Source organism: Nomascus leucogenys, chromosome 14 (assembly GCF_006542625.1).
Source record: "Nomascus leucogenys isolate Asia chromosome 14, Asia_NLE_v1, whole genome shotgun sequence".
NCBI lineage: Eukaryota > Metazoa > Chordata > Mammalia > Primates > Hylobatidae > Nomascus > Nomascus leucogenys.
The window spans coordinates 47,681,993-47,696,318 of record NC_044394.1 but is presented as its reverse complement, the minus strand read 5'-3'; the positions used below and the strand labels follow the sequence as shown (position 1 = coordinate 47,696,318).

Genomic DNA, 14,326 nt, shown 5'->3' with positions numbered 1-14,326 from the left:
GATCTCCTGATACTTACTGCCCTAATAATTCTTGTTTCTGTTGTCATTCTGATGCACCTTTGAGGCTGTTCACGAGATGACTCATAAAAATAGGGTAAAGTTTGTGGGGGCACAGACGAATCAGAACAGATTCTAAAAGCTCAGAAAGCTCTTTCTTTATAAAGCTGTTGCTAATTCCTGAGGATTATATTTTTGAAATATATTAAGTTCTTCTCTTTTAAGTTCTCAGGCTTCTGGCTTCCCTGGAAGAAGCAGTTTTACTTTCCCCTCTAGGCTTTCCTTGCTAAGTCCCAGAAAACAGTCCTCGCAAACCCCTCATCCTGCATTCTCAGTGTATTTCCAGGGCTGTTGGTCCTCGGTGGTTTCCACTTGCTTGATGTAACAGAAGCTCACCACAGAGACACCAGAAAATGAACCATCAGGGTCACCAGGACAATGAGGAGCTGCTCTCACCACCCGTCCTTGATGACCGTGCTGACCTACGAGTCCTGGGAAATGCTGCCCAGAAGGAACTGCAGAGTTGAGCCGTGGCCTCCAATGCCAAGGCCCACCTGGTGTGAGCTGGGCTGGTCAGTGGGCTCTTGAGGGGTGATGAGAGCTTCCCAAACCCCCAACCAGACTCCCATCTTCAGATGCAATCACTCCCCTCCTACACATATGGGGCCGAATTCAGAGATGCTGGGGTCATCTGCAAGGCCGAGAACAAGGCTTCTGCCTCCTAGACAGCAGGTGCTGAGGGCACAGCTAGGGGGACTGCAAGTGCTACCTGCATCTGCTCATTCATCCCTTCCTGGTCACCTGCCAGGCAGTCGTCTATGCAGACTGCCCGAGGCCTCTGTGATGGCTCCCATGGGGAGGGGCAAGCCCAGCGCTCCTGACACAGACAGATGCCGGAACGGAACGGAGGCCCATTGGGTGTCGAGAGATCTGCTCCCTTGCAAGCAGGAATGAACAGGCATCGCTCTGTGATCCGAATGCCTCCTAACCCAGCGGGAAGCATCAGCGCCATTCTCCCGTGTGCTCCTTCTCACACCTAAGGTGACCCTCAACCTTCACTCCTGATGCACAGCCCAGGCACCCTCAGGAGAGACTTCACTGGCATTTGAACAGCTTCCTTCAGCAGACAGCTGTGGTTCAGAACCCTTTTCTCCGTCTCAGCTCTCTGCTAAAGAGGACTACCCTGGGCCTTGGCTTTGCTTTGTTGTTGTTGTGGTGGTGGTGGTGGTGGTAAAATATACTTAACATAAAATTTCCATTTCTGCTATTTATTTAAAGACAAAGTCTCACTGTGTCACCCAAGCTGAACTGCAGTGGTGTAATCATAGCTCACTGCAGCCTTGAACTCTTGGCCTCAAGCAATCTTCCCGCCTCAGCCTCCTGAGTAGCTGAGACTACAGGCATGTGTCACCACATCAGGCTATTTTTTTAATTTTTTGTAGAAACAGGGTCTCGCTATGTTGCTTAGGCTGGTCTGGAACTCCTGGCCTCAAGTGATCCTCCCACCTCAGCCTTGCAAAGTGTTGAAATTACATGCATAAGCCACCATGCCTGGCCCATTTTTACTCTATTTAAGTGTACAAAGGGCATTCAAAACATTCACAGTGTTGTGTAAACATCACCACTATTTATTTCCAGAACTCCAGGCTGGAGTGCAGTGGTGCAGTCTCAGCTCACTGCAACCTCTGCCTGCCAGGCTCAAATGATCCTCCCACCTCAGTCTCCCAACTAGCTGGGACTACAGGTTCATGCCACCACACCCAGCTAATTTTATTTTAATTTTTAGTAGAGACAGCATTTCACCATGTTGGCCAGGCTGGTCTTGAACTTCTGACCTCAAACAATTCACTTGCCTTGGCCTCCCAAAGTGCTGGGATTGAGGCACTTGGCCTCCAGAACTTTTAAATCAACTGAAACAGGGCCAGGCACAGTGGCTCACGCCTGTAATCCCAGCACTTTGGGAGGCCGAGGTGGGCAGATCATGAGGTCAGGAGTTCAAGACCAGCCTGGCCAACATGGTGAAAACCCATCTCTACTAAAGATACAAAAAATTAGCCGGGCATGGTAGCGCATGCCTGTAATCCCAGTTACTCGGGAGGCTGAGGCAAGAGAATCGCTTGAACTGGGGAGACAGGGGTTGCAGTGAGCCGATATCATGCCATTGCACTCCAGCCTGGGTGACAGGATGAGAATCCATCTCAAAAAAAAGAAAAAAAAAATCAACTGAAACAGAAACTCTATATCCATTGCTATGGTTTAAATGTGTCCTCAAATTTCATGTGCTGGAAATTTGATTCCCAATGTGGTCGTCATGTTAGGAGGTAGGGCCTAATGGAGGTGTTTGGGTCATGGAAATTGTGCCCTCATTAAGAGGTTAATATGGTTATCACAGGAATGGGTTAGTTATCACAAGAGTGCATACCATTTAAAAGGACAAGTTCAGCCCTCCCTTGCTCTCTCTTTCACCCTCTATGGCATTTCTGCTTTCCGCCATGGATGATACAGCAAGAAGGTTCTTGCCAGATGCTGGCCCCTCAGTCTTGGACTCCTCAGCCTTCAGAATTGTGAGCCAATAAATTTCAATTTATTACAAATTACCTAGGCTGTGGTATTCTGTTATAACAGCCCAAAATGGACATGTAGCAGCTGCACCATCTTACACCATCTTACATCTTACATCTTCCCACCAGCAATGTATGAGGGTTTCAATTTCCTTCATCCTCACCAATATTTGTTATTTTTCTTTTTAAAAAAATAGCCATTCTGGCTGGGCATGGTGGCTCACATCTGTAATCCCAGCACTTTGGGAGGGCGAGGAGGGCAGATCACTTCAGGTCAGGAGTTCATGACCAGCCTGGCCCACATGGCAAAACCCCATCTCTACTAAAAATGCAAAAATTACCCGGGCTTGGTGGCAGGCACCTATAATCCCACCTACTAGGGAGGCTGAGGCAGGAGAATTGCTTGAACTTGGGAGGTGGAGGTTGAAGTGATCCAAGATTACACCACTGCACTCCAGCCTGGGTGACAGAGCAAGACTTTGTCTCAAAAAAAGGAAAAAAAAAGGCCAGGCACAGTGGTTCACACCTGTAATCCCAGCAATTTGGCGAGACCAGCCTGGCTAACACAGTGAAACCCCGTCTCTACTAAAAATACAAAAAATCAGCCGGGCGTGGTGGCCGGCGCCTGTAGTCCCAGCTACTCAGGAGGCTGAGACAGGAGAATGGTGTGAACCTAGGAGGCAGAGTTTGCAGTGAGCTGAGATCACACTGCTGCACTCCAGCCTGGGCGACAGAGTGAGACTTTGTCTCAAAAAAAAAGAAAAGAAAGAAAAAAAACAGCCATTCTAGGCCGGGTGCAGTGGCTCACACCTGTAATCCCAGCACTTTGGGAGGCCGAGGTGGGTGGATCATGAGGTCAGGAGATCGAGACCATCCTGGCTAACACAGTGAAATGCTGTCTCTACTAAAAATACAAAAAATTAGCCATGCATGGTGGTGGGCACCTGTAGTCCCAGCTACTCGGGAGGCTGAGGCAGGAGAATGGCATGAACCCGGGAGGTGGAGCTTGCAGTGAGCCAAGATTGTGCCACTGCACTCCAGCCCAGGTGACAGAGCAAGACTCCGTCTCAAAAAAAAAGCCATTCTAAGAAGTGTGAATAGTGATATTTTGCATTTCCCTAATGACTAATGATGTTGAGCATCTTTTTATGTGTTTATTGGCCATTTGTATATCTTCTTTGGAAAATGGCTATTCAAGTTATTTGCCCATTTTTGGAGTGGGTTGTTTGTTTGTTTTGTTGTTAAGTTACAGGAGTTTGCATTGTCTTCTGGATATTGATCCCTCATCAGATATGTGAATTGCAAACATTTTCTCTCATTCTGTGGGAGAAATGCCTTTGATATACAACAGTTTTTAATTTTGATGATGTCCAATTTAGCTATTTTTTCTCTTTTTGCCTGCTTTTGGTGTCAAACTTAAAACATCACATGCCTAATTCAAGGTCATGAAGATTTTTACCTATGTTTACTTCTAAGAGACTAATAGTTTTAGCTCATAAATTTAGATCTTTGACCCACTTTGAATTTTTGTATATGGTATAAGGTAATGAGCTAGCTTCATTCTTTTGCCTATGACCTTCCAGTTTTCCCAGGACCATTTGCTGAAGAGACTGTTATTTCCACTCTGTTGGCTTTGACACCCTTGTTGAAAATCAATTGACTGGCTGGGCACGGTGGCTCACGTCTCTAATCCCAGCACTTTGGGAGGCCAAGGCGGGCAGATCACGAGGTCAGGAGATCAAGACCATCCTGGCTAACACAGTGAAACCCTGTCTCTACTAAAAATACAAAAAATTAGCCAGGCATGGTGGCAGTCACCTGTAGTCCTAGCTACTTGGGAGGCTGAGGCAGGAGAATGGCGTGAACCTGGGAGGCAGAGCTTGCAGTGAGCTGAGATCACACCACTGCAATCCAGCCTGGGCAACAGAGCGAGACTCCGTCTCAAAAAAAAAAAAAATTAGCTGGGCATGGTGGCGCGTACCTGCCCAGGTACTCGGGAGGCTGAAGCAGGAGAATGGCGTGAACCCGGGAGATGGAGGTTGCAGTGAGCCAAGATCGCGCCACTGCACTCCAGCCTGGGCGACAGAGCAAGACTCCATCTCAAAAAAAAAAAAAGAAAAAGAAAAATTGACCATAGACATATGCACTTCTTTCTGAACTTTCTATTCTATTCTACTGGTCTATATGATTAGCCTTATACTAGTATCACACTGTTTTGATAACTGCTTTGTAGCAAGTTTTGAAATGAGAAAGTGAAATTCCTCCAATTTTTTTCTTCTTTTTCAGGACTATTTTTGCTGTTTGAAGCATCTGAAATTCCACATGAATCTTATGGCAGATTTTTCTGTTGCTGGGAAAAAAGCCCTTGAGATTTTGATAGGGATTATACTGAATGTGCAGATCACTTTGGGCAATTTTGACAGCTTTTTTTTTTTTTTAATAGATACCAGGTCTTACTGTGTTGCCCAGGCTGGATCTCAAACACCTAGGCTCAAGTGATCCTCTTGCCTCAGCCTCCCAAGTGCTAAGATTACAGGTGTGAGCCACCATGCCAGGTCAATTTTGACATCTTAACAATATTAAGTTTTTCAGTCCATGCACATGAGATTTTTTGTTTCTCTATTTTCTTTTATGAATGCTTTGTAGTTTTCAGTACTGGTATAAGTCTTCCACTTTCTTGGCTAAGTTTATCTCTAAGTATTTTATTCTTTTTGATATAATTGTAAATGGATTAATTGTTCTCATCACTTGTTTGGATTTTTAGTGTATATATTGTTGGTGTATAAAACCACAACTGATTTTTGTGTGTTCAATTTGTACCCCACAACTTTGCTAAATTCATTTACTGGTTCTAACATGTTTTTGTGTGCGTGTGTGTGGAGTCTATATGGTTTTTAACATACAAGATCAAGTCATCTGCAATCAGAAATAATTTTATTTCTTCCTTTCTGATTTGGATGCCTCATTTCTTTTTTTTTTTTTTTTTTTTTTTTGCCTAATGACTCTGGCTACGACTTCCAGTACTGTCTTGAATAGAATTGGTGACAGCAGGCATCCTTGCCTTGTTCCTGATCTTTGAGGAAAGCTTTCAGTCTTTCAACATTGAGCATGATATCACCTGTGGGTTTTTCAAACAGGCCTTTATTATGTTGTGGTAGTTTCCTTCTATTTCTAGTTTGTAGAGAGTTTTTTTTTTTTAATCATGAAAGGGTGTCGAATTTTGTCAAATGCTATATCTGCATCAATTGAAATGATATTTTTTCTCCTTCATTATATTAATGCGGTATATTACAGTGATTGATTTTTATTATGTTCAACCATCCTTCTGTTCCGGAAATAAATCCTTCTTGGTCTGGTGTATAGTCCTTTTAATAGGCTATTGGGTTTGGTTTGATAATGTTCTGTTGAGGATTTTTCTGTTTATATTTATAAGAGACATTTGTTTCTAGTCTTCTTGTAGTGACTTTGTCTGCCTTTGGTATCAGGGCCATACTGGCCTCTTAGAGTAAGCTAGGAAGTGTTTCTTCCTCTTCAGCTTCTTGGAAGAGTTTGAGGACTGGTGTTAGTTCTTATTTATAGCTTTTGTAGATTTTGCCAGAGAACACATCTAATTCTAGACTTTCTTCGTTGGAAAGTTTTGATTACTGATTCATTCTCCTTACTTGTTATGTGTCTATTCAGATTTTCTTATTTCTTCTGGAGTCAATTTTGGTAGTTCGTGTGCTTCCAGGAATTTTAAAATTTCATCTAGGTCATCCAATTTGTGAGCATACAAATGTTTATATTCTTCTCTCATTAAATGATTTCTATTTCCAGAAAATTAGTAGTAATATTCCCACTCTAATTTCTGAATTAATAATGGGTCTTCTTCTTTCTTTACCTATCTAGCTAGAAGTCTGTCAATTTTGTTGGTCTTTTTAAGTAACTAATTTTGGGTTTCATCAGTTCTCTTCTATTGTTTTTCTGTTATTTCACTTCTTTCCTCTGTTATTTCCTTCTTTCTCCTAGCTTTCAACTTAATATGCTGTTCTTTTTCTAGTTCCTTTAGGTGTACAATTAGGTTATTTATTTAAGATCCTCTTTTTTTTTTTCTTTTGAGACGGAGTTTTTCACTGTTGCCAGGCTGGAGTGCAGCGAAGCGATCTCGGCTCACTGCAAGCTCCACCTCCTGGGTTCACGCCATTCTCCTGCCTCAACCTCCCGAATAGCTAGGACTACAGGCGCCCGCCACCACGCCCGGCTAATTTTTTGTACTTTTAGTAGAGACAGGGTTTCACCATGTTAGCCAGGATGGTCTCGATCTCTTGACCTTGTGATCCGCCCGCCTCAGCCTCCCAAAGTGCTGGGATTACAGGCGTGAGAAGATACTCTTTTTTAATGAATGTATTTATATCTATAAATTTCCCTCTTGGCATTGCTTTCACTGCATCCCAAGTTTTGGCATGTTGTGTTTAATTTGCACTTATCTCAAGGCAGTTTCTAAATTCCCTTGTGATTTCCTCTTTGACCCACTGATTATTTAAGAGTGTGTTGCTTAATCTCCGCGTGTGTAAATATTCCAGATTTCTCTCTGTTGTAGATTTCTAGTTTCATTCCATTGTGATCTGAAAAGATACTTTGTATTATTTCAGTCTTTTTCAATTAATGAAGATTTGTGTCCTAACATATGGGCTATCCTGGCAAATATTCCACATGCTCTTGAGAAGAATACATATTCTTCTGTTGTTGGGTGGATTGTTCTGGATATGTCTGCTAGGTCTAATTGGTTTAGAGTGCTGTTCAAGTCTTCTTGAATAAATAATTCCTTTATTGTTCCTCTGTACAGTTTTTTTGTTTTTGTTTTTGGTTTTTTTTTTTTGAGATGGAGTCTCGCTCTGTCTCCCGTGCTGGCGTGCAGTGGTGCCATCTCGGCTCACTGCAACCTCTGCCTCCCTGGTTGAAGCAATTCTCCTGCCTCAACCTCCCAAATAGCTGGGACTACAGGCGTGTGCCACCATGCCCGGCTAATTTTTTGTTTTTTTTTTTTGCTCTTGTTTTTCTTGAGACGGAGTCTCGCTCTGTCTCCCAGGCTGGAGTGCAGTGGCACAATCTCAGCTCACTGCAAGCTCCACCTCCCGGGTTCATGCCATTCTCCTGCCTCAGCCTCCTGAGTAGCTGGGACTACAGGTGCCTGCCACCACGCCTGGCTAATTTTTTGTATTTTTAGTAGAGATGGGGTTTCACCGTGTTAGCCAGGATGGTCTCGATCTCCTGACTTCACGATCTGCCCACCTCAGCCTCCTAAAGTGCTGGGATTACAGGCGTGAGCCACCGCACCCAGCCAATTTTTTGTATTTTTAGTAGAAATGGGGTTTCACCGTGTTAGCCAGGACGGTCTCAATCTCGTGACCTCGTGATCCGCCCACCTCAGCCTCACAAAGTGCTGGGACTACAGGCGTGAGCCACCGCGCCCGGCCTCTTCTGTCTAGTTCTATTCATTATTGAGAGGAGGATACTGAAGTCTCCAACTATCCTTGTCTCTCGTAAACCATGTGATGTATCATCTATTTTGTCTGAAAATAATACAGCCACCTCAGCTCTCTTTTGGCTATTATTTGCATGAAATATGGTTCTTTATAATGTTCCATTCGACTCTTTATTTCTTTTTCTTTTTCTTTTTCTTTTTTTTTTTTTTTTGAGATAGTGTTTCACTCTTGTTGCCCAGGCTGGAGTGCAATGGCATGATCTTGGCTCATGGCAACCTCCGCCTCCCAGGTTCAAGCAATTCTCCTGCCTCAGGCTCCCGAGTAGCTGGGATTACAGGCACCTGCCACCACGTCTGGCTAATTTTTGTATTTTTAGTAGAGACAGAGTTTTATCATGTTGGCCAGGCTGGTCTCAAACTCCTGACCTCAGGTGATCCCCCCACCTCAGCCTCCCAAAGGGCTGGGATTACAGGCGTGAGCCACCCCGCCTGGCTTTGACTCTTTCTTTTACTCTTTTGTTCCACATTTTTTTAGTTATTATTTACTGGTTACCTTGGAAACACCTAAACTAGTTAAAATTTGTTTAAACTTAAACACCTAGTATCTTAAATTTTTAACAACCTAGTTTGAATAGTATCAACTTAGTTTCAATAGTATACAAACACTCTGCACATATATATCTCTATTCCCTTCCCTTTATATTGTTGTTATTACAGTGTCTATCCTTACACATTGTATGACCATTAACACATGTGTAATTATTATTTCATGCATTCACCTTTTAAATAATATTTTTAAAAGGCAGAAGTTATAGATGAAACCTAAAGTACAATACGACTTTTAGAGCTGGTAGTTACCTTTACCAGCATTTTTTTTTCTTATGTCTTCAAGTGACTGTCAAATGTCCCTTCATCTCAGCCTGAAGGGCTCTCTTTGCCATTTCTCATAAGGCGGGTCTCTCAGCTTTTGTTTATCTGAAAATGTTCTGTTTCTCTTTTATTCTGGAAAGATAATTTTGTCAGATAGAGAATTCTTGCTTGACAGTATTTTTCTTTTTTCTTTTCAAGAAAGGATCTCACTCCCATCACCCAGGCTGGAATGCAGTGGTGCAATCTCAGCTCACTGCAGCCTGGACTTCCCAGGCTCAGGTGATCCTCCCGCCTCAGTTTGCTGAATAGCCGGGACTACAGGTGTGTACCATCACACCCAACTATTTTTTTTTTTTTTGTATTTTTAGTAGAAATAGGGTTTTGCCATATTGCCCAGGCTGGTCTCGAATTCCAGGGCTCAAGTGATCTGCCCACATCAGCCTCCCAAAGTGCTGGGATTACAGGCATGAGCCACCAAGCCCTGCTGATTACATTATTTTTCTTTCAGAACTTTGAATGTGCCATCCTACTGCCTCCTACACTCTGTGGTTGTTGAGGAGAAATGAGTGGTGAATTTCATTGAGGGTTCCTTTTATGCTGAGTCACTTCTCTGTTACTGCTTTCAAGATTCTCTTTGTGTCTGGATTTTGACAATTTGATAATAATGTGTTTCACTGTGTATCTCTGAGTATTCTGCTTGGAGTTCATTGAGTAACTTGAATGTGCATATTCATGTCTTTCAACATATTCAGGAAGTTTGGGGCCATTCTTTATTCAAATATTCTCTTCATATCTCTCTGTCTTCCCCTTCTGAGATTCCCATAAGGTATATTTTAGTATGCTTGATGATGCCCCACAAGTCCCACATGTTCTATTCATTTTCTTTTTTTTTTTTTTTCTTTCTGCTTCTCAGGCTGGATACTTCCAATGTCTTATCTTCAAGTGTGCTGATCCTTTCTCTTTTCTTTTTTTTTTTTTTTGAGACAGAGTCTTGCTCTGTTGCCCAGGCTGGAGTGCAATGGTGCGATCTTGGCTCACTGCAAGCTCTGCCTCCTGGGTTCATGCCATTCTCCTGCCTCAGCCTCCCAAATAGCTGGGACTACAGGCACCCACCACCACGCCCTGCTAATTTTTTGTATTTTTAGTAGAAATGGGATTTCACCGTGTTAGCCAGGATAGTCTTGATCTCCTGACCTCGTGACCCACCTGCCTCAGCCTCCCAAAGTTCTGGGATTACAGGCATGTGCCAAGTATTCATTTATTACACTTTTCAGCTCCAGAACTTTTCTTTGGCTCTTTTCAATAATTTCTATCTCTTTATTGATATTATTTTATTGATACATTGTTTTCCTGATTTCCTTAAGTTATTTGTTCATGGTCTCCTTTAGTTCAGTGAACATTTTGAAGATGGTTGATTTAACATCTTGTGTAATAATTTTAATTCCCAGGTTTCCTCAGGAACAAGTTCTGCCAAATTCCTTCCTTGCCTGTTTCTTTGTATGTTTTATAATTTTATGTTGAGAGATGGACATTCTGTGTATTACATTTTGATAACTCTGGAAATCTAATCCTCTCTTTCAGTGATTGTTGATTTTTGCTTATTGAAGGCTGAAGCCATTTTTTTGTAACTTTTCCAAACTAGTTTTGCAAAGTGCGTACTTCTTGTTGTGTGAGAGTGCTGACTTTTCTGTTTTCTTATCTCTGAAGTTAGTCAATGACCTGACAAAAGTTTCCTTAAGTGTCTATCTCCAAAAAGAGAAAAACAAAAAACATTATTTCCTTAAATCCCCTCAACAGGGTTGCTTGGAAGCCTCTTCAGCCCATAGTTTTTTAACTGGCATTTAATAATGCCAGTTAAAACAATAGTCAGTTTTAGTGCTAGCCCCTTGGAGTTCTAAAGTAGCAACCAGCAATCAAAGTACACACCCTGAGTTTTAGAAGACAGGTCTCTATTGCCCACCCTGGCACCAGCAATCCTCACTAGGAATGTGGACTGCTATCCACACTGCTGCCCGTCACAGGGCTTGGGAATGGAGGATGGTAGCCACTACCCAAAATGCTGAAATTCGGCAGCCTCTTCATCAAGCTCACTCTTGGACACTGCAAGTGTTCTACTAGACACCAGTATTCCATAGCTACTTAACATAGTTCTTGCCAGCTCAGTTGTTGTTTTGGTAAAGGGACAGATTCCTGGAGCTCCCCACCCCACCATCTTCCATCTGGGCCTTAGTTTTTCTCAAATAGTAAATGAGAGGCTTGGAGTAGAGGAATGAGTCACAGCCTAGATTCACCTGAAGGGCTTTAAAACCTAATGATGCAAAGGTCTCACCCCACCTCACAGAATCTGATCACTGAAAGTGAAACAAGATGTCTCTCTCTTTTTTTTATTTTTATTTTTTTAATTAATTATTTAATTTATTTTTTTTTGAGACAGAGTCTCGCTCTGTCGCCCAGGCTGGAGTGCAGTGGCGCAATCTCAGCTCACTGCAAGCTCCGCCTCCTGGGTTCACGCCATTCTCCTGCCTCAGCCTCTCCGAGTAGCTGGGACTACAGGCGCCCGCCACCACACCCGGCTAATTTTTTGTATTTTTAGTAGAGACGGGGTTTCACCGTGGTCTCGATCTCCTGACCTCGTGATCCACCCGCCTCAGCCTCCCAAAGTGCTGGGATTACAAGCGTGAGCCACCGCGCCCGGCCGTCTCTCTCTTTTTTTTAAATAGACAATACAGCTCTGATGCCCAGGCTGGAGTACAGTGGCACAATCATAGCTCATGGCAGCCTCAAACTCCTGGGCTCAAAACATCCTCCCACCTGAGCCTCCCGAGTAGCTAGGACCACAGGAACATGCCACCACACTTGGCTAATTTGTCATGTGTCGGGGGGAGTTTTTTTTAGTGTTTTTTGGTATGTTGCTCAGGCTGGTCCTGAACTTCTGTCCTCCAGCAATCCTCCCGCCTTGGCCTCCCAAAGCACTGGGATCATAGGTATGAGGCACCACACCCGGCCAAGGGGTGTCTTTTTTTTTCCCCTTTTTTTTTTTTTTTTTTTTTGAGATGTAGTCTTGCTCTGTCACCCAGGCTGGAGTGCAGTGGCATGATCTCAGCTCACTGCAAGCTCCGCCTCCCGGGTTCAAGCAATTATCTTGCCTCAACCTCCTGAGTAGCTGGGATTACAGGTGCACACCACCATGCCCAGCTAATTTTTGTATTTTTTCAGTAGAGATGGGGTTTCACTATGTTGGCCAGGCTCGTCTCGAACTCCTGACCTCAGGTGATCCACCCGCCTCGGCCTCCCACAGTGCTGGGATTACAGGCCTGAGCCACCGCGCCGGCCTGAGGTGTCTCTTTTAAACAGTCTCCCCAGGGTATTCTCACACTACCAGATGGTAGCCCTGCTCCTGCTCCATAGATCACTCTTTGAGGAGCAGGATCCTTTCCAGGTGTTTATTTTCCACGTTTGGCTTAATTTATTGAGGTTTTGACTCATACAGAAACACATTCTAGCCTCAAGGCAAAGTACTTGCTTTCCCCCTCAAAGCAGCAGGAACAGGCTACTTGAGAGACAACCTGGACAAGCATGCAACTCTTCAAACACAGGCTAAAGGCTTCATAGCAGGAGGCTACTTACCAAATATTTTAGCCAAACGTTCCTCTTGCTCATTTGAACCTGATGCAAATGCAGCATTGTTCAAGCTCTTTTGTTGGGAATAGCCTATGGGAAAATAAACCATGGCTGTGACTAAGTCTTTCATTGGATCTGCAGGTATTCCCTTTAAATTGATACTCTTCTGCACGGCATTTTGAGGTCAGCATCATGCACTTGGACTGAACCCACGTGTTCTGAGTGTCACAGAGCATTCATGAAGTGTCTGCAAGCATCTGAAGTTCCAACACAACACCAGGGGCTAAGCTCATTTTCGCATAGTCTCTTGACAGACAATATGCATAAACATTGAGAGATTTGTGCACATGGTAGGTTTAACTCTAAAGGAAAACTGGTAGAAAGGCCTACATGGTTTATGCCAAATGATTTCAAGTATAACAACTTTGATCCAATAAATGACAAATGCACAGTTCTCTGTTACTAAGACACTGAGGAATCATTAAGAATAGATACACTTAATCATGCAAGCACTTTGCTAAAAACGTGTTCCCCGAAATGTATCTGCCAAGGGAGCATCATAAAACATGGTGCAGGGCAAGCTATTGAGATTATGCAGTGAAATATCTTTCTCAATGGCTTATGGAATGCATTGGCAGAGTGATTAGTTACTAAATTGCTTTACTGAGAGTCTTATAATTCATGGCACACATAGCTGGCTTATTCTGATAACTAATTACTCATTGTTACTTTTCTTCCTAATTCACCTGATGTCCACCTTACAGGGTTTCTCTTCTCTTCATGTGATTTGAGGTTAAGATGCATTATTTTTGCATATGTGGCCAGCTGCTTCCTCTCAGCATTGGCATTGGAGCATCAGTGCTGGAGGAGAAATCAGCTCTGCTTCTCTGGGCAAATATTTTACAGAGGATGGGGTGGAATGATGGCAGAGGTGACAGGGAGGAACACAGGAAGACATTGCTCTCCCAAGCCAGTGACTTGGGCACTCATGGGCCGTGACCTATAAAGCACTGGTCAATAGAAAGTGATTACACTTCTCATAGCTCCTGTTACAAGGAACAGTGAACCCCACTTGCAAACCAGGTTTCTGTCCTCTGCATAGCCTCCAGAGTGGCAGAACATGCCTGACACTGCACGTCAGGGATCACCCCAAAATACAGGGATATTCACACTGAAGCCTATAGACTCCCATATTGGGAGGAAGACTGTAGAGGAGATTTCAGATAGTTCTTCACCTCCCAGTTTGGCTTTGCACCCCCCCGACCACAGTAGTTAATTTAAGGAATGCTAAAATGCTAGCATTGCATATTTGAGATAACACAGGTCTGTAAAGGTACGTACACATGTCAGGTTAACGACATATACTTGCTTTTTTGTGTGTCTCTCTTTGTAATGGATCTGACTGCTGTTCTTGTTTCATCAAACAATGGGTCATACGGAACCTTGGAAAACACTTGCAGCAGAATTTCATCTCCAGTGAAGCAAACAAAGGCATGTTAATACCAGCAATATTTTGCTAAGTACCTAAAGCAGACTATGCATACAATGAATGCATGACACAAACTCGATGGATATTGGACATTATGCTGTAAATGCCTTGTCTTTGGGAAGGAAACTCCAACTACCTAAATCATTTCCAGAACATTTTAATGGCATGAGACATTCGGGGCAGCAAACACCGCCCACTAAAGATACATGACCCCAAATCTCATGATACTCAGTGCCATAATTCTCCTTCTTCATCCTCTTGTCATTCTGCCACACAAGCACTGGGGAGGCCCCCAATGATATCAGAGAAGCGGGCCTTTCCCAA

The 14,326-nt window shown here is 43.4% G+C and overlaps 1 protein-coding gene across 1 annotated transcript in view; it reads right to left on the bottom strand.

Annotated features, from left to right (window-relative positions):
• C14H2orf92 (chromosome 14 C2orf92 homolog) overlaps window positions 1-14,326 on the bottom strand; it is a 34,028-nt gene that overhangs the window by 15,332 nt on the left and 4,370 nt on the right. The window contains exons 2-3 of the mRNA XM_030827158.1: window positions 13,883-13,984; window positions 12,520-12,603 (exon numbers count right to left, since the gene is read on the bottom strand). Of these exons, the coding sequence (XP_030683018.1) occupies window positions 12,520-12,603; window positions 13,883-13,984 (186 nt within the window). The remainder of the gene's footprint in view (window positions 1-12,519; window positions 12,604-13,882; window positions 13,985-14,326) is intronic.